Source organism: Electrona antarctica (assembly GCF_951216825.1).
Source record: "Electrona antarctica genome assembly, chromosome: 3".
In the NCBI taxonomy this organism is placed as follows: domain Eukaryota; kingdom Metazoa; phylum Chordata; class Actinopteri; order Myctophiformes; family Myctophidae; genus Electrona; species Electrona antarctica.
In genome coordinates this window covers 33,671,638-33,691,871 of record NC_136808.1, presented here as the reverse complement: position 1 = coordinate 33,691,871, position 20,234 = coordinate 33,671,638, and the positions used below count along the sequence as shown (strand labels likewise).

Here is a 20,234-nt window from a genome sequence, read left to right as displayed (position 1 = left end):
AAAACAAATAAAACAAATTACTATTACAGTGCTTTGATTTAAAAGAACTATACGACTTGTGGCGTACCTGCAATTTTCTGGGAGTTTATGTGGTGCACAAAAAATGAACATTACTCACATTTAGTAGACCAGTTCCAGATGACCTGAGGTGTGGATGGTTCATGATGTAGCAGCACACAATGATCACAATGAAATGTATTTTGGCCCTAAACCAATAGTAGTATTTTGAAATAGTTTATTTTACAGACCGGGAGCCGGTGTGTAAAGATCTAAGAACTGAAGTTCTATGAACCGCTTTCTTGCTAAGGACTGGAGCAGCAGCGTTCTGAAACACCAGTCGTCTAATCATGTCTTTTGGGGGACCTGTAAAGCAGGGTTTCTCAAAGTGAGTTCCGTGACACAAGTCCAGGAATGCCGCAGAATACGTTCAGTTCAACCACTTTTAGACCCTACATACTTAGTAAAACCGACCTGAGTTACACTGTACTGTACTGATCTACACAAAAATAGAAGATCTACAAGCTCACAATGCTTGTAGATCTGCTATTTTTGGCTAATGTTCCACCCACATTAGGGATGCTGGGGTTCAAGTTGAAAAATGTGCGCTTGCATGTTCAAAGTTTTAAACTTTGAAAATTCAGAACAGATCACTCATGTGTGCTATCACTTTGCAACTTTCACTAATGTGCAGGGTCAAGTGAGCAGAGTTGAGTGGAGTGTGTTGAGTTGGTATTGTGATGTCATTACTCTCTTTTTCCTCAAACCATGAAGCTAAAACTTATCTCCTCCCGCATCTTTTTCTTCATTTCATGACAAACTGGCTACACAGCATCTCTGTCTTGAAATATATATATTTTTTATGGTAAACAAACATGCCTGTCTAGAATGAAAGACACTTGTGTACTACAGAGTTCTCTACATTAATATGAATATTCAAATCTTTTAGAGAGAGACTCGGCAAAGAATTAGCCTTTCACCAAAATATTGGAATCAGTATAGCTCATGACAAATCTGTCGAACAACCAGGCTCTTGTGTATTTACTGTGTGCGTGTCGTGTGCACGTTTGTGCGTGCGTGCGTGTGTGTGTGTGCGCTTTTCCTAAGTGTTCCATTTCTCCTGACACACCCTTCTGATGACTCAGCATTCAGTTGAAGTGGTGAACGCTGGAATTCCTTCCTACCATCAGTCATCCTGCTCACTCTCTTCCCTCTAACTCAAACTCACTGTCTCACCCCTCTCACTCCTCACTGTCTCACCCCTCTCACTGTCTCACCCCTCTCACTATCTCACCCCTCACTGTCTCACCCCTCTCACTATCTCACTCCTCACTGTCTCACCCCTCTCACTGTCTCACCCCTCACTGTCTCACCCCTCTCACTGTCTCACCCCTCACTGTCTCACCCCTCACTGTCTCACCCCTCACTGCCTCACCCCTCTCACTGTCTCACCCCTCTCACTGTCTCACCCCTCACTGCCTCACCCTTCTCACTATCTCACCCTTCTCACTATCTCACCCCTCTCACTGTCTCACCCCTCTCACTGTCTCACCCCTCACTGTCTCACCCCTCTCACTGTCTCACCCCTCACGGTCGCACCCCTCTCACTGTATCACCCCCCACTGTCTCACCCCTCTCACTATCTCACCCCTCACTGTCTCACCCCTCTCACTGTCTCACCCCTCTCACTGTCTCACCCCTCACGGTCGCACCCCTCTCACTGTCTCACCCCTCTCACTATCTCACCCCTCACTGTCTCACCCCTCTCACTGTCTCACCCCTCACTGTCTCACCCCTCTCACTGTATCACCCCTCTCACTGTCTCACCCCTCACTATCTCACCCCTCACTATCTCACCCATCTCACTGTCTCACCCCTCACTGTCTCACCCATCTCACTGTCTCACCCCTCACTGTCTCACCCATCTCACTGTCTCACCCCTCACTATCTCACCCATCTCCCTGTCTCACGCCTCACTGTCTCACCCCTCACTGTCTTACCCCTCACTGTCTCACCCCTCACTGTCTCACCCCTCTCACTGTCTCACCCCTCACTATCTCACCCCTCTCACTGTCTCATCCCTCTCACTCTCTCATCTCTTACACACACACACACACACACACACACACACACACACACACACACACACACATACACACACAGTTTCACTCTCAACTAGTCTTCGCTGTGTGTGTGTGCGTGCGTGCGTGCGTGCGTGCGTGCGTGCGTGCGTGCGTGCGTGCGTGCGTGCGTGCGTGCGTGCGCGCATGGTGAGGGTGGCTCAGACAGTCAGACTCTGCAATGTAGTTGTGCCTCTGGCCTAAATTTGTGCCTCTACATCACTGACTTCTGTGTGTGCGTGTGTTCCTACTGTAAGAAGACAAAGCTCTTTACTTCGTTTTGCGTACATTATATCCCTACGGCGGTCGGGCGGCCTATGGTTGCTCTCATTATCCGGACATAACTTTCAGTCTCTCTCTCTGTCTCTCCTTTGCTGTCGTTAACCCAGTTCCTTACTCACTCTCTGTGCCCTACTCTCACTGTTTCTGTCGTTTGCCCTTCTGCTTCTCCCTCTCTCATATGACCAGTCACCAGTGTCTGTCTCACCCTCTTTCTCACGTATAACCCCCCCCCACCCCATCTTACATAAATACTGTATGCATCACATCCCTGTGCCTATGTGTGTATGTCTTTAAGTGTATGACTCATGTACAGACTTCAAGGTCTAGTCTAGTTGATCAGAGCCTGGGAATTATACAGGTGTGGGGACTTAGGCTCATTAGGTCCACTGACAGAGCCTGACCAGAGCCTTTTGTGGCGGTTCTGGACAACCGTGTATCCGACCGACTCAAGGCCGGTCACTGCACTCCCTGTGGTGGTGTGGAACATGTGCATCAGATTTGAATTCAGTGGAGTGAACGGTTCTCGAGTTACATGGATTACAGACGTACATACACACGTACGTAAAGATGCGTGGAGCATTTACTGTGTGGCTTGGTGTAATTCTGTGTGTGCGTGTTTAAACCAGCGTATATAATACATTAAATGGACCATAAGGCTTTATACACTGTAGATGCACCTTACACTGTCACTGTCGCTTGAACCATAATCTAAATGTTTTCTTTCTCTGTCTCTTTCTGTGTCTCTCTCACCTCCGTGTGATCCCCATGAACTGTGACCTCTCCTGCAACATTGTCAGGAGTCAAACCAAGGTAACACACACACACACACACACACACACACACACACACACACACACACCGCTTTTATAGGAATCGTTCATTATAGATGAAAATTGTATTCATGATTTTTTTTACCTTGTAAGATGCATTACTCACATTTGTCATTTGTCTCTGGTTACATGAAGATTAAATTATATCGATTATATCAAATATAGTATATTATATATTTATTACCGTGTTCGAAAACACCTAACTTGAATGCCAGGTAACTGAGGGGCAGCTTGACAAGTTGGACTCTGAGCTTGTTTGAAGGATAAACACACTGTATATAATTCTGTCCAGACTTCTAAGTTCCCAATGCTGGTACCTGCATGTTTGGTGTTTTACCTTTAGTGTTTCAGAAACAAATATTTGGCAGGGATTCATTGTAAATGTCTTCTGAAATGTTTATCCTTGGGATGTGATTACTTTCAGTAGGCAATGAAGTCACTATTCCTCTTTTAAAGTTGTCTGTGTCACTGTGACTGTCTTGTCTGTGTCACTGTGACTGTCTTGTCTGTGTCACTGACTGTCTTGTCTGTGTCACTGTGATTGTCTTGTCTGTGTCACTGTGACTGTCTTGTCTGTGTCACTGTGACTGTCTTGTCTGTGTGACTGTCTTGTCTGTGTCACTGTGACTGTCTTGTCTGTGTCACTGTGACTGTCTTGTCTGTGTCACTGTGACTGTCTTGTCTGTGTCACTGTGACTGTCTTGTCTGTGTCACTGTGACTGATTCCCACGCTTGGATCCTTCTCTTTCTGTCTGTCAGTCAATTGATATATTAGATCCCTTCTCCCGTCTCTCTTCCAGACCTTTGCCTATGACTACTGTTTCTGGTCCATGGATGAGTCTGAGAAGGACAAATTTGCAGGTGAGCATAACCAGACACAATGATTAATCATTTCTTACAAAACATATTTATGTTTGAAGATGTTTGACAACATCTTCCTATTTTGCCGAGTCATTATGGATGCACTGAAGCCATACATAGTCTGATATGGATTCAGATTGTTTGCTCCATACACGGCTATCAGTTTCATATTCCCCATGAGAAAACTAACACTTCTAAAGAACATATTTATAGCTGCACCGTTTCCCAAGTAATGTTAATGCATGCATGCATGCGTGCGTGCGTACGTTTAAATGGACCAAAACAGATATACTGTTGTACATGTCAGCTGTTCTGAGCCGTGTTAAATGTTATATGTCTCTCTCGCTCTCTCTCTCTCTCTGTCTGTCTGTATACAGACTATAAAGCAGACTGTATAATGTAGTGTTAGTTATTAATGGGCGACTGCCTCTCCATTCATCCATTTATCTGCAGTTGAGTTCACATGTAAATGTCACATTCATACTTACTGATGGATCTGCGCGTTGGATTTAGCCATTCGTTTCAATGAGCCCTTACTGTCCATATAGTGTATTTTAATGTAATAAGCTAATTTAAACTCTATGTAATTGTACGTTTCATGCTGTCGCACAGTGCCATGACTGAATGTCCATAGAGTTTGAAGTTTCCACAGATTAAAGTTCTCAGTCGTTACATACAACTGATTTCAGTCGTTTGGATTATGCATGTCTTCTATCTATGGAAGCATGTTGCGCAGTGAAAATAGTCGATCTATGAGCTCTTAATGTACCTGTGACGCATGCATTGAGACATATATATTTTTGTAAGATTACAGCATTTGATTTGCCTGTCTAGCAATGGCCTCAATCTGTGATTTCTTCACCTGGTTGCCAGTATGTAAAACAGCAGGAACAATATTATTAAAACATAATTTTACATATTGTGTTTAGGAAACGGTGCTAGTGTGTGGGGGGTCTGCTCCTTTCACACTGTTTGTTTCACAAATCACTGACTATTGACTTAGGTTTGATTGATTGATTGAAGAATTTATTAACAGTTTGCAGAATTACAGTACATTTCAAGCACAAACTCAATACAAAGGCTGTTAACTGTGAGTGGACGACCCAATTAAGCATTACACTTGTTTCCAATAGGGTCCACCATGTTCAAATCATCAAAACATTTAGAGACGTACAAATAGACACTTCTATAGACAGAACAGGAATTCATCATAAAGGAGGTAAAAAGGGAAAAGAGATATATACAGTGAGGGGAAAAGAAAGGGGGGGGCGGGGGGGGGGATTCAGATTTTACGGGGGCCAGTTTCGAATTGCAGCCATCCGTAGGTGCCCTTTGAGAGCGGTTTTGAAGGAGTCAAGGGATTTGCATGTCTTAATGACAGTTGGTAGGGCGTTCCACATTTTGGTGGCATAGGAGCGAAAATAATTTAGTCCCTTGTTTGTGCCGAATCTGGGTTGTACATGGTTCGTTGCACTCCCTCTGGTGTTGTGGGTGTGGACTTCGTTAACATTAAGGAAGTATCTAGACAGGTACATGGGTATCTTGGTGGTGTATCGAATCTTGTGGACCAGACCCATTGCAAGATGCTGTACTCTGTCGTCGACCCTAAGCCATTCCAGCCTGTCGAAGTGGGCAGGGGTGAGGTGGGTTCGGGGGGCTAGATCAAGTAGGAGCCTGACCAGTTTGTTTTGGGAAGTCTGGAGCCTGGTTTTAAGGGCCTTTGAGGTGCTGTGGTACCAGGAGGTGCATGCATAGTCAAAGAATCCCTGTACAAGGGCTCCTGTTAAGGTCTTCAAGGTGTTTTTGTTGACCAGTGAGGAGATCCTGTAGAGGAATCTTGTTCTATGGTTGACTTTTTTGATTACGTTGGTGGCCATTTTATCACCGGAAAGATTAGCCTCCAGGATGGAACCTAGGTAGGTAATTTCATCTTTACGTGTGATAACATTGTCACCCACTCTAACCAAGAAGCCATTTGCCTTGCTGAGATTACTAATAGAGCCAAAGAGAATGGATTCAGTTTTTCCCAGGTGTAAAGATAGTTTGTTATCAGCGAGCCAGGTGCAGATTCTACCGAGTTCAGAGCTGAGGGCATTTTCAACCTGCAGTTTGTCCCTGTCCGAGACCAGCAGTGCTGAGTCATCTGCGAACAGGAACAAGTTGCAGTCACAAGCTGAAGTCATGTCGTTTACATATATTAGAAACAATAATATTCTGGTGTGACATTCTGGTGTGACATTCACACCAGAAAGCTTTGCTGCGATTAAAACGAATCCTGCTGCGCATTGTCAGAAAGTGCACTTCGTTTGGCAGGTGTGAAGGCTCATTTGAATCCTAATGCGTATCAAAGAACCGCATTCTACTCCGAGCAAAAACGGGGGTTTCGCTTCGCTTCCAATCGCACTTGATTACGATTCGGTGCAGGTGTGAATGCAATCCGCAGTAAATAAAGGAAATGAAGCAAACAATGTGGCGGGTGAGGAGCTGTTGGAGACGGAGAAGGCATATTTTACGCAGCGCAAAGATGTCCCGTTACCGTGGATAGACGTGGTCGAATGAGGAGACTGAAGCCCTGATCGAAATTAGGACGAGTACATTAAATCAATTGCTTAAGGAAACACATAAAAACACTACAGTGTATTATAGCCTACACTACAGAATATTCTGTCTGTCTGTCTGTGCGTGCCGTAAACATGGAGTGCTGTCGCTGTGTGGGGACTGGGGAGTAGGGACTTTCATCTCGATAAACTTGTAAACATTTTGCGCTGCTGTCTGTTATATCAGTGCGCTCAGCGCTGTTCCTTCCATGCCCAAAAGAACAGTGCGTGGCTGCGTGCGTATAGAGAGAGAGAGAGAGAGAGCGAGAGAGAGAGAGAGAGAGAGAGAGGGGGGTGGTGGGTCCAGTCCCAGACGGCACGACACATGCACGTTATGAGTATAATTTGAAATTTTGATCACCATAGATTTCACTGTGTAGTGTGTAGGCTATGGTTTATGAATGGAACACATTGATAAAGGTCCCCCCTGCTGCGTTTCCAATAGCTGCGGATGACAGTGTGAAGGCAAACCGCAGCAAATTAAATATGCAAGAATACGCAATTCTCCTCCCATTTGCATCGAGTCTACCGAAGTATTAGGTGGGAATGTGACCTTAGTCAATAGTCATACACATTATTTCAGATTTCTCTTTGCTTTAATCCATATGTTTCCTCTTGTTGTCAGTGTAGTATACAGGGGCAAAGGGCGCTCCCTTGCTTCTGAAATCACTTGATGAAATTGATTCAATTGCTACTTTCAGTCATGAACCACTTCCCAATGAACATTGGATTTAAAGCTGCAATCCACATGTTTCATGTCTGTTGTCTCACTCTCCCAATGGAAAGAGGTAATTGCAACGCAATGCCTGCCCTGAACAACAATAAAGCTAGTTGTCCAATCCGGTGTGCCATCTGCTTTAGATCACTATATTGACACTGTCAACCAACCAACCAGTGGCCTATACCATAAATGCACAAAGTCTGCACGTACGTGTGTACGTCTATAATGCACGTAACTCGAGAACCGTTTGCCCCACCGACGTCAAATTCGACACATGCGTTCCACACCACTACAGGTAGTGCAGTGCCTGGTGTCAAGTCCGTCGGATACACCGTTGTCCGGAACCAGCACAAAAGCCTCTGCCCGGGCTCTGGACCTGATCACCCCTATATCGCCATACATGGAGCTGGCCTGTTCTGCCATCACAACACTTCATATTTTGGCATGCCTGACACAGAACTCTATATATTGGAATAAACGTACACAGAGAGACCGTTACAGAAATCTCTTTTTTTTGTCCTACAAATTCCCATTGACAATGAATCGATGATGTACGATGATAAGAACGCCCCTCACTTCACACGGGTGTAATCTTTTAAATGAAATACATTTTTATTTTTACTACACTGCTAAACTAAAGAACAACCTGGGACGTATCCTCAGTGATGCATCCCAAGGTCATCAGGGTTTCAGGTCTCTCGAACATCATACCCCTCACTCAGGTGACCCGGGCCAGCCGGGGTGATCAAGTTCCGACTTACGTCCCAGTAGCTACCCTCGATCAGTCCCATTAGGGCAAGACCAGGGCCACACAATCCATCGGAACTACTCTGCCGGGACTGGGAGAGCCAGATTCCGGCGCGTGGAAAGACTAAGCTCTTTGGGTTGACTCCTGTCCGGGCCCCTCCTACGTCTCACCAGGTCCACTCCTGCTCTCGCACAGGCCAGGACCTGTGCATTGCACCAGACTCCCAGCACCAGACACTTCATTCAGGAGTGGTGGATTCTTGAGCCGCAACGGTGGTGCTGCTCCGCTTGTGGCTTGAATGGCCCTCCTAAAGGCCTCACTGAGGGTTTGTTGGGCTTCCTCCTCACGGAGGACACAGACTGGGGCGCCAACCCATACTGCTCCCGGGTGCCGTCTACATTCCGGCTGCCACCCATAAATCTAATTTATAATAGATTTTTAAAGATACTTGTTACCAGTATTACATATAGGCTGCTGTATAAGCTGCCAGTTGTTTACATAGCTGTTCGCCTATTGAAAAGGGCCTGCTGCTAACTGCATGCTGATTCAAGATGTGCACCATGTGTTCCATGTGTTTGAAAACCTGCTGCCGCTGCGCTCGATAACCACACCGGATAACTGTCGTCTCAGTCCGTTTGAGGCCACGGGAGGCCACCACCAGGAACCCGGCAATGGGCATATAGTTTACAGCTACGTTAAAACGCTGATTAAATTAAAACTCCTGACTAATCCTGGTGGGATGCTGTGATGGCTCAGCCGACTGCCGTCACATGCCGTGTCAACCCCCCCCCCCCTCCCACCCTCTCTGATGTCTCTTAATGATCCGTCTCCTCCCGTGTACTGTCAAAATGATGAAGCAACAAATAATCTTTAACAACTTAGACCCTATATAATTCATATAACACCAAATCTCTTGGTGAAAAATTGCAAATCTACAAGCTCACAACGCGTTGCAACCTATTGTTGCAGAATGTTTAGAGAATAACCTGACGCCTAACGTTAAAATCTTCAAAATCTTCAAGAATAACGTGTGTGTGTGTGTGTGTGTGTGTGTGTGTGTGTGTGTGTGTGTGTGTGTGTGTGTGTGTGTGTGTGTGTGTGTGTGTGTGTGTGTGTGTGTGTGTGTGTGTGTGTGTGTGTGTGTGTGTGTGTGTGTGTGTGTGTGTGTGTGTGTGTGTGTGTGTGTGTGTGTGTGTGTGTGTGTGTGTGTGTGTGTGTGTGTGTGTGTGTGTGTGTGTGTGTGTGATATTGCGATATTGCAGGTCAGGAGGTAGTGTTCCAGTGCCTTGGGCAGAGTCTTCTGCACAACGCCTTCCTTGGCTACAATGCCTGTATATTTGCCTACGGACAGACAGGTATAGTACTCATCAACACAGTCAAGCTCTTGAATCAAATCCCTGTACCAGTCATTTACTTCAAAAAGATGAATGAATAAAACCCTCTGGTACTCTTCTCAGCTCCCTCTGACTCTATTACTCCTTTCCTATTGGCCAATTGGAATGTTTCTGATCCTGGAACTAAAGCCAGTTGCACTTGTTGTACACCAGCTAAGTGGCTAGAATGTAACTAGAAAAGCACCAGTACACATTTTCTCTTTGAACTGGAATTGAGTGAGTAGTGAGAAGGGCAATAATGACCTCATACCAGAGGGCGTGAGAAATATGCCCTGTGCATAACTGTAGTCCCAGTTTTCTGAAGGTGGCACTGGCACACCTGTTTCCCGTTCTAGTTCATCTTCCCAAATAGATTCCTTTCGCCACAGATTTGAACTGGTAGTTCTCCCATTAAGGCAACAGGGCCTTCATAACAAATGGTATGCAGCAAAATTCTGTTTAACTAAAAAATGTATCCTTGTGGGTCCAATTGAACTCTCCCAGAGTTAAATTAACACTCTTGATTGTGCTATGTAAGCACTCGTTATGTTCCATATAGACCCTGTATTGTCCCATGTTATGACAGTAAAACACGGTCTCTGACATGTTGACCAACTGGCTTCTCTGTGTGTTACATGTAACACTGAGCACAAGCATGTGACTGTTTCTCTTGTGCTGTCATTGTTATTTTTTCTCTTGTCCTCTTAGCTTCTTAAATACTTGTCAGGAGCAAAGACTCACTTTTCGTCTCCGCCAGGCCAAAGGCGTGCGTGCGTGCGTGCGTGCGTGCGTGCGTGCGTGCGTGTGTGCGTGCGTGCGTGCGTGCGTGCGTGCGTGCGCACATATCCATTTATGCTATGCAGCTAGGCTTTGACTAATTTAGTTTTCAGTAGGAGTTATTGAAGTGACTGCAAAGGCAAAACTGAGGAAATGATGTGATATCTGCTTTATTTTTGACTCACTTTCCGAAGTACAGAATGCTGAGTGGAAGCATTTGAAAATTGTGATAGTACAGCAGAATATAACAATATTTTGTTGTCATTGGATAAGATCTTGTTCACAATTCCATGCTGTATTGATGTTGGTATCATTAGGAGAGATAACAGGCAAACAGTGATCAAAATAAGAATTCCTGGTCTCTAAACTGCCTCCCCCTGGCCAGCCGGGGCGCCTGATGGAGGGGATAACGTTGGTTGGAATAACGTGTTCCCTCCACGCGCTACGTCCAACCAGGGAAACTCCCCCCTGTCGGGTGTAAAGGAGCAACTTGGACACTCGGGCATGAAGGAAGCATGAGTTAAAGTCTGTTGCTCAATGCTCTCCCCATGTCCCCCATATATGGGGACTAGGTTGGCGGAGGGTGTGTAGAGCCCAGGATCACATTAGATAATTGACACGGGTGAAAAATGGGTTACAAAATTGTGGGATAAAAATGATATATATATTTAAAAAAATAAAATAAAATTCTTCTACATTCTCTAATTGTGTAGACTTCTTGTAAATTAAATAATGCAGATGTTTAACAACAATTTAACTCTTGAGGGCGTAAAATGAAACCAAATGACCCTTGCGGGTCCATTTGCTTTCATTTTACGCTCTCAAGAGTTAAAGATCTATAAGGGTCCATTTGGATAGCAACTCTCCATCATTTAGCTGGGGACCACCTGGAACTCCCTCAAGGACCACTGGTTGAGAACCACTGATCTATGGGCATACATAATGTGCGTGCGTGTCTTATCTTCCAGGTTCGGGGAAGTCGTACACCATGATGGGCTCTGTGGACAACCCCGGCCTGATCCCCAGGCTGTGCAGCGCTCTGTTTGAGCGCACCGTGCAGGAGCAGAGAGAGGAGAACAGCTTCACCGTGGAGGTCTCCTACATGGAGATCTACAACGAGAAAGTCCGAGACCTCCTGGACCCCAAAGGGTACGACACACAAGCCTACTCCTCACTTTCCACTTCCCAAATCTGACCTCTTGAAAGCACGTAGGTTCCAGAAGATAATTCCTTCATATCGAAGGTCAATGAGGCACTTGGTATTGGGTTATACTATAGAGAGCATAAAGTGAGTGCCAAAGTGAGTTTACGTTGTTTAATGCAATCAGACTTTTCTGCTTGGATGTGTGGGCTGTCAAAGCCAGAAAGTAATTTTTTGCCACTCAGTAGGCATTCCCGCATAACTTCCAGTTATGATGATGTCACGCGCGTCACGCATACCCTCTATATTACATGACATCCAAATGAACTACCGGTATTTGAATTGGAAGGTGCATGCACATTGCTCCACAGTGCACACTAATCTGCTGTAAAGGAGCAATAAGCATAGAAAAGACCCTAGTAAACCAGGCACTATAAAACCTTAATGTCATCCACAATTAATAGTACTTTTCTCTCACTTGTCTCCTCTCGCTAGTATAGATGACAAGGACAGGCAGCTGGCTGATGTCCATAGAGTTCATGTCCAGCAGGCTGGCCGTAAATCAGCACGGCGGACGCCACTGAGCTGTTTTTGTTTCAGAGCAGAGTTTTGCCATTGTCAAAACAAAACAAAAAGTTGAGTTTTTGTATATTGACATGATTGGGGAGGACTTCCAAGTTACATGCTCTGTATGAAAGATGCTGCAGGTGAGGTTTATCGTTATGGATTCCGTTAGTTCCTCCTCGCTAATAGAACAGCGGTCAGTATGTCTCCTCAGAGTTCATGTCCAGCCTGGGCGTCAGTAAATCAGGACCCTGGGGGTGGGGCCCCTATCCCTATCTGGGCTGGGCTTTTGTGTTTCTGTCAGCAAAAGGGCCTCCTGAACCCAGACACCGCTGACCTCTGACCTGCCCCTGTCCCCACACGACCTTTGACCCTGTTAAAGCCAGCCAGTCCAGCGGCATACCATCTGACAGCCATATGGAGCAGTGGCCATGTAGTGCAGAACGATGAAGCTCTGGTCACTAGGAGGGGTTTAATAGGGTACGGCTGGTTTTATTAGATGGACTGACTGGTCTTAAGGTTAGTAGGACATCTCAAGTGATGAGTGATTAAAAATGTAACAATAAGCATGGGGATACAACATTGTCAGTGAGGTGTAACCATAATGCCACAGAGCCCCTTGACGACAACAAACATTTTTCAAGATAAACAAAAAAAAACAAAGTATAACATAATATGGCTCAAATCTAAAAATGTATGACACAGATGCCTTCTGGGTTTGAATGGGTTACACAGTGTTTTCGTGTGTCTTTTCCAGGAGCAGACAGGCGCTGAGAGTGAGGGAACATAAGGTCCTGGGACCGTATGTGGACGGCCTGTCTCGACTGGCTGTGGCCTGCTATAAGGTAACGACCTCAGTCTAACGCTAATGGACACCAGCGGTGGAGAAATGTACTCACATTGTTTTACTTAAGTAACAGTATCAATACTGCAAATGTAGAAATACGCTGTTACAGGTACAATTATGGAATCCGACATTTGCTTGAGAAAAGTCCAAAAGTATTGGAATCAAGTTTTAAAATGTTACACCACTGACGTACACACTTTACATTTATTATGCCCTTTTTACAGAAAATGCCTACACACGCAGCACACTCCTGTGACCTTTACAGGTCTAATTAGTAATTATACACGGTGCAGAATTGCATTAGCTGTGCACTCTTTTAGCACACAGCATTACAACAGTCATACACAAGGCAAACTGGTTATACTTAAGTGGTTATACAAGTTTTGCTTCTGTGATTCTAGCAAGAAAGTGTTGCTTTTTAATGTACCACTCATCTGGAATTTGAGTAAGAAGACATAATCTGTTCAGTGACTTGTAAAAAAACAAACAAAATCATAGCACTCAAGGATACAACATACTATATAGAGTGACAGTTTTTATTAAGGAATAATGGGGAGAGAGAGAGAGATGGAGAGTGACGTGCAGCAGAGTTGTCGGGATCGGGATTCGAACCCGTGACAAGCAGGTGCCCGGACCGTTATGCCAGCGGCCCAGGCCATCTTCTATGATTCTGAATTGAGTATCGATAAATCAGCCTAGACTAAGCCAACCACATTTTTTATTGTAGCTGTATTTTAAATGTTTTGTGTTTTGTTATTATACTGAGAATTGAGCAATAGCAAAAGTAAAATAGTTCAAACACGCTCTTTACAATTTCAACCTATAATCTCTACAATTGTTGAGCTACAGATTAAGCAATCATAATGCAATACCTACTGTTAATAACAGATAACCATCCTAAATAAGACACACATAAGATCAATCATCTGTTGCTTGCTCAAAACTCACCGCAGCGAGACGTGTTGTGAGCTTGTAGATCTGCTATTTAGCGAGCGCAACACAAACAAAAAAAGGTAGTCCACGAACATTTCTCGTCATAGACAAAATCAACCCACCATCACACTAAAGAACATCATCAGGATTGCTTTAATGGTGACAAACGTGGTTTTGTTTGTCAATGCTGTCATCTGTATCAAACTGTATCAAAGATGGCTGCTGTGGCAAACCATTTTCTATATATAAATTCTGGATGGATGATGTAAAAATAGAACTGCTTAGGTTGAAGCTGACTTAGTAAAACATGAAACAATGACAGCAACACTGGAAGACAATGTGATTGATCTTATGTGTGTCTTATTTATGTGTGTGTGTCTATATTTATAATCAAAATCAGCTGTCAAAATCAACACTTCTACTGCATGACCGTGGACATTAATGATGACTCGTATTGTCACGTGTATGAAGTATTGTGTTGTGTTGACAGGACATCGAGTCTCTGATGTCCGAGGGGAACAAGTCTCGCACCGTCGCCGCCACAAACATGAATGAGGAGAGCAGCCGCTCTCACGCTGTCTTTAATGTCATCCTTACACACACACTGAAAGACCTGCATTCTGGGGTAAGACACACGCACGCGCACACACACACACACACACACACACACACATGCATGTCCATACACACACACACACTAAAAGACATGCAGTCTCGGGTAAGACACAGACAAGCACAGATGTGCGTAAGCTCGGCTAACATTTGTGTGTCAGGGTAAAATGTGTGTGCTTCCCCGTCTATGTAATTGTTAGTTTAACCTTTTTGCTTAAATTAATCTTGCGGTGGTGGCACTTTTTCAACGCTCTTTAGAAGCATCTTATTTTAGCTGTGGTGATTCTTCATTGCTCTCCTCATGACCCAGATATTCCCGACCTGTACTACTGAGTCATTCACTGTTTCCTACTACAATTCCTTCAACGTCTTCATACTGTGATTTGGACAGAAAACTGCCTTCAATTTTAGCCTGACCGATGCCAAATGTTTCGTTCACATCCCGATTCTAGAGAGTACTAGACCAAAGTGAGTACTGTGGCACCCTAGGGTGACGTGATGCAAGTCCAGGAGTGGCTCAGAATATTTGGATAATATTTGACTTTGTCAAACAGACCTGAGTTGCACTGTACTTGGTGCATTCTACATCAAATCTACATCAAATCTCTTCACCAAAAATATTTTTGGTGAATGTCCATCCCAGAATATTCCCAGAAACTGATATTTTCCTCGTGACACACTGTATGTTAGTGGGGGAGATTTACATATTCACATAGCGTTATATGACATGCATGTAAGGTTCTATAAAGTAACTCAGGGTTGCCGTGCATGAAAAGGTTATTTACAGACAAAAATGTTTGAGAATCAGAGTACCTAGACCACAGATTACCAATGTTTTTTTCCCCCTTTTTTTTTACCAATCCTTTGACTCGGTTTCAACTTAATCATCACGCTAAAATATGTATCTGAAAACATTATAGGGTAGAAATAAGCCACATAACAGTAAACTGGTACAGCTGGCCGACCATCTGACTTGTAAACAAACACACTCCATGCTGTCCTGCGTAGCATAGCTACCGTCCCATCGCCTGAAGGGATGCAACGCTCTGATTGGTTCAGAAACTTCAAAGCAGTGTTTCAACTTGAAACCGTCTGAAACTTAAAAATAAAATGTCCACCATTTCCGTTTCACTACGCCTTTAACATATGACACACTGTACCCACTGCATCACTAGTACTGCCCCTCTCTCGTTTCCTTATGTTTTTTCATCCCTTGCCTGAGTGCACGTCACTGTCATCTCGAGGGAATTTGCGTCAAGCCTGCAGTAGCGAGTGTAGTAGCACTTGTAGCTGGAGTTGCCCGAGCATTCGAAAGTTGGTCAGTGTTTCTGCCTGTCCTACTTTGTACCAGCACAAGGTCCTGAGCACTTGTTTCCATGGTGGCCGCCCAGGACACAGTGTGGTTTAAAAGCAGGAAATACTGTTAATAATTAACAGCTATGTCACTCAAGTCTGTCATCTGATCTGCTGTGTGTCTATTTGCTCTGTTTACAGCCAGCCAGCTAGTCTATAAAGAGCTAGTGAGTCAGTCATTGTTTCTCACAAAGCCATTGAGACATCCTGCTCAGTTTTAGCTATAGTCAGAATCACAAAGACTTTATTGTCACAACTTAAATATACTTTACAGTAACAGAAGGGTGAAATTAATTTGCCAATTAAGGCTCCTCAGACTTGCAGTCTGAGTATATGAGTTACAGTAAGGCTAATTTATAGACGAATCCATGGAGGGGTGCCCTGGGCGCAGCCATAGCTGAGGTGTCCCATTAAGTGCAGCTTGACACCTCAACATGGATTGCCTACACCTGGCCTACAGGGCACTGCTGCATGGATTCATCTATAGAAAAACAAATCTGCTGAACAGAAAATAATCTCCTATGAAGTCATTCGTTGGAGAACCATTTAGCCTTTAGCCTCCCCAGCTGTTTTCTCATGTCAGCCAGACTTACTCACTGAAGCAGCAAGACAGTCAGCTGACCCAGCCCATTATCCCAACACAGAGGGAGCTGCTCAGAGCGTCTGACCAGCCCACCAGACAGTCAGTCAATATGTACGGCGGTCATTGAGTCAGTCAGTTGATCAATCAGACAGTCAGATACGCCAGCCCAGCCCAGTGACTTTGTCTGCCGTTGCATTACAGTGAAACATACTGATCTGGCAGCAGGCTGGTGGGGAAGCTGATAATGAAGTGAGCCACTCGACTGCTTCTTATCCATGACACTGCTTTAGCTACGCTACATAAATACACACAGGTTCAGTTTCTCCATTGGCTGAAGTTTAACTCATTAACTTAAAACCAACACACCATATTGTGATTCATTTCACATTTACAATGGCTAGTTTAAAAGTTTGTCAACAATTGTACACAGGGGCATCCATGCAGTTATCTTATCGGGGAGTCTGTCGTGAATCGTATTCTCTCTGACCAGGCAGTCATTAGTGCACTGTGTTTGCATGTCACCTGCTGGTATTGCCTGAGCTCGCTTGGGACATTGACTGGGGTGATTTCAAAACGGTACCAGCCAGGTACTATCCTCAACTTTTGTCCAATGGACAACAAGAAAGGCGAAATGATTTGTTACCCAAAGTCCTACATATTGTCTCTGGAACAGTGGCTGTGCTCCTGGGGCCTGGCCAGTGCAGCACACCCTGGGCGAAAAGAAGGAAAGGAAATGTAACGGAGGCCGAGGGGTCAGGTCACCGTCACACCACCAGGCTATTGTGAAGTAGCATGTCTCTTGGCCAGTGTGGCTTTTGAGAGAGAGAGAGAGAGAGAGAGGCGGCAATCAGATAGGATTTCTCTGTTTGGATGTATGGGCTGTCAATTAGAAAGAAGAAGAAAACGGCAGGTTACAACACCTGCTGTTGTTTTTCGTCATGAAAGGGGGCGGGACTGCGACGCTCTATACTGAACGAGACCAACAGAGACTCAGCATGCTCCACCCCACCCCTGGAATGTCCAATCCACCCCAATTTGAATCACATGTCGAGGGTGGTTTAATCAACAGAGAGCCTATTTTCATCCATAGGGGGCGCCGCAAATGCAAAAAAAATACACGTTTGTTGCAAAAACATGCTTTTTGGGGGATAAATCCCCCGTACACATGCATGATCACAGGGCTGACTTGACATTGTAATTGGTTAGCAAAATCAGTGGGAGGGGCCTACATTTCCGAAGGCGCCTATGCGATCGAGGCAACCACACTTTTTTTCCCCAGAATTGGACCTTTCTTATAAGACGGGGAAGTGCCTCTGAGACCAGACTGAGTACACCTCAAAACATACATCAACATCAATAATCTTTGTATCTACTAAATCACATTACCCAATACCCACACTGTACATCATTGAATGCCACAGACGAAAAACAGTCTAAGTCCACAGTCCACACTATTGATCCATAATGTATAAATTATAGATAAGGGTTCAGGACAACGAGGCCTTTTCGTGGAGGGGTCAGAATGAAATTTGGATTTAGACTGTTTTTCGTCTGTGGTACTCATTTGGTGTGCATATATTCGAACGGGTAAGGACTAGTTACTACTACTCACTTGTACATACAACAAGTGAAATGTTGATCTGGCTGACTGCTAGAATGTTGACAATGTCATGTGTATAAATAATTGAAGGTAAAACATGTTTTAATACAACTAAGGCACTGCTAGTAGTAATACATTAAGTAATAGAGCGTCTCTGCATTATTGATGCATGATAGAGTATAGAATATTTAGACTACACAGAGAAAAACAAATGTCTGTGTGCTATGCACTATGAAAAACACGACGTGCAGCACATTGCACAAGAGCTTAAAAAACAGGTACAGTAGCAGTTCAAAAAACTGTAAGCATAACAAAAAAATAGCCCACACAGTGCAAAACAGTAGCAGCGGTATGTCGGTCTTGTATCGGTTTGTCTCCCTGGATCTGAAAAGTACAAACGTTGTTGTTGGTACATCAAGCTAACATGTATGTTTATCGTTGTGTAGCACAGAGGTTCTCAACGTTTTTGGCTGGGGACCCCTGGAAATGCTTTACAAACCAATACAAACTGACTGCAAAAATAACCTTAATAATAGAGAAAATATATCAATGAATACTGAAACCAGATATAATCATTAAGGAAAGTTTATGCATGCATTATGTGTACTATGTAAACTCTGGAACTCATGTTCCAGCCATTCAGTTGCATGTCGTCGTCCCCCCCCCCGAGGGATTGCGACCCACGGGTTGAGAACCCCTGAGCAGAGTAGCTCACAACTTCAGCCTGAATACCCTTTGGCCTAGTGATTAAGATGTTGGCGTTCCAGCGGAAGACCCGCAGGTTCGATTTCCGAGTCTTACAGTTATATACAGTTATAGCTTTGTCCGTTTAGACCAGGGGTTCTCAACCTTTTTGGCTGGGGACCTGTGGAAATGCTTTGGCCATGTCTCGCCAGGCATTCCCAGGCCAGTGTGGAGATATAATCCCCCCCATCTGGTCCTTGGTCTGCCACATTGCGTGTCTTAAGTACCAGGTCTTATTACTTAACTTATGACCTTGAGGCGTGGTCAATGCTCTTTGGCCACTCAGAATAGCCAAATGGTGTTGATCACGCCTCCAGGTCTTAAGTTAAGTAATAAGACCTGGTACTTAAGACATGCAAAATACAGCCCATTGACTCTTACCAGTGGGACGTGCAGCGAAACCTCCCTAGGCGGACACTCAGGAGGTGTCCATACAAGATGCCTAAACCAAACCACCTATTAAAGCTGGCTCCAAACCCTTATGGAAAGGCATAAGGAATTTCCATGATAAAAAAAATATCAAATTAGATCCCCCCCCCCCCCCCCCCCCCCAACAGCCCTGACTGAAGCGAGTATGCAAATATATACTAACTCACTATGACACTTTTTTTTTTAACCAAATCAAATCAACCAAATAAGACCTCATGTGATATTGAAGAAATATTCCTGTAATAATCATTAATCAATCATTTCCTGGGCTCTGCAGTGTTACCACAATCCTCCATAAATTCCATGAATGCACCACACTTTCTGAGTGCTTTCTCACCAACATATTAAAGCACTGCAGTGGTCGCACCTGCTTCACACTGATAATTGCAAATTCTACATGCAAGTAGTTTCACAGAAATGTCCACGGCAAACCATGACATTGGAGCATTAAATGTAATTTATGACTGTTTTGCATTGTCTGTCCATGCAGAGACATGGTAACACCCCCCACCTGCTCTCTCTCTCTCTCTCTCTCTCTCTCTCTCTCTCTCTCTCTCTCTCTCTCTCTCTCTCTCTCTCTCTCTCTCGCTTTCTCGCAGTCTCAGAGAACAAGGGCAGTCTTTGTTTTCACATCACACTGTAATCTTCCTGCTCTTTTCTCACTCAGCATGACCTCCGGACGCACACACACACCCCGACTCCCCTGTATTCACGCACGCACACACACACCAAATACGCTGCACACACACACGTGCACACACCTGCACACACACACACACACACACGCGCACACGCACTCCTTCATATCCCACCAGATGCCCACCTCTCTCTCTCACACACACACACACACACACACACACACACACACACACACACACACACACACACACACACACACACGTAGTATTGCTGTCGGTGTCTTTTCTGTTTTACGGCCATTGCTGTCTGTCTGTCTGTCTGTCTGTCTGTCTGTGTCTCTCTCTCATCGTGTGTTCTCAGTGAACTCATCATTAATATCACTCTTCCTTTCTCATATCTGCCCATCCCCCTGCAGAGCATTCAGGATGTCCAATCTGTGTGTGTGTGTGTGTGTGTGTGTGTGTGTGTGTGTGTGTGTGTGTG

General features: G+C 44.6%; 1 protein-coding gene across 1 annotated transcript in view; it reads left to right on the top strand.

Annotated features, from left to right (window-relative positions):
• Positions 1–20,234, top strand: part of kif13ba (kinesin family member 13Ba) — an 84,461-nt gene that overhangs the window by 32,839 nt on the left and 31,388 nt on the right. Inside the window, exons 4-9 of the mRNA XM_079496119.1 lie at positions 3,197–3,209; positions 4,030–4,090; positions 9,419–9,511; positions 11,275–11,455; positions 12,769–12,856; positions 14,282–14,416. Of these exons, the coding sequence (XP_079352245.1) occupies positions 3,197–3,209; positions 4,030–4,090; positions 9,419–9,511; positions 11,275–11,455; positions 12,769–12,856; positions 14,282–14,416 (571 nt within the window). The remainder of the gene's footprint in view (positions 1–3,196; positions 3,210–4,029; positions 4,091–9,418; positions 9,512–11,274; positions 11,456–12,768; positions 12,857–14,281; positions 14,417–20,234) is intronic.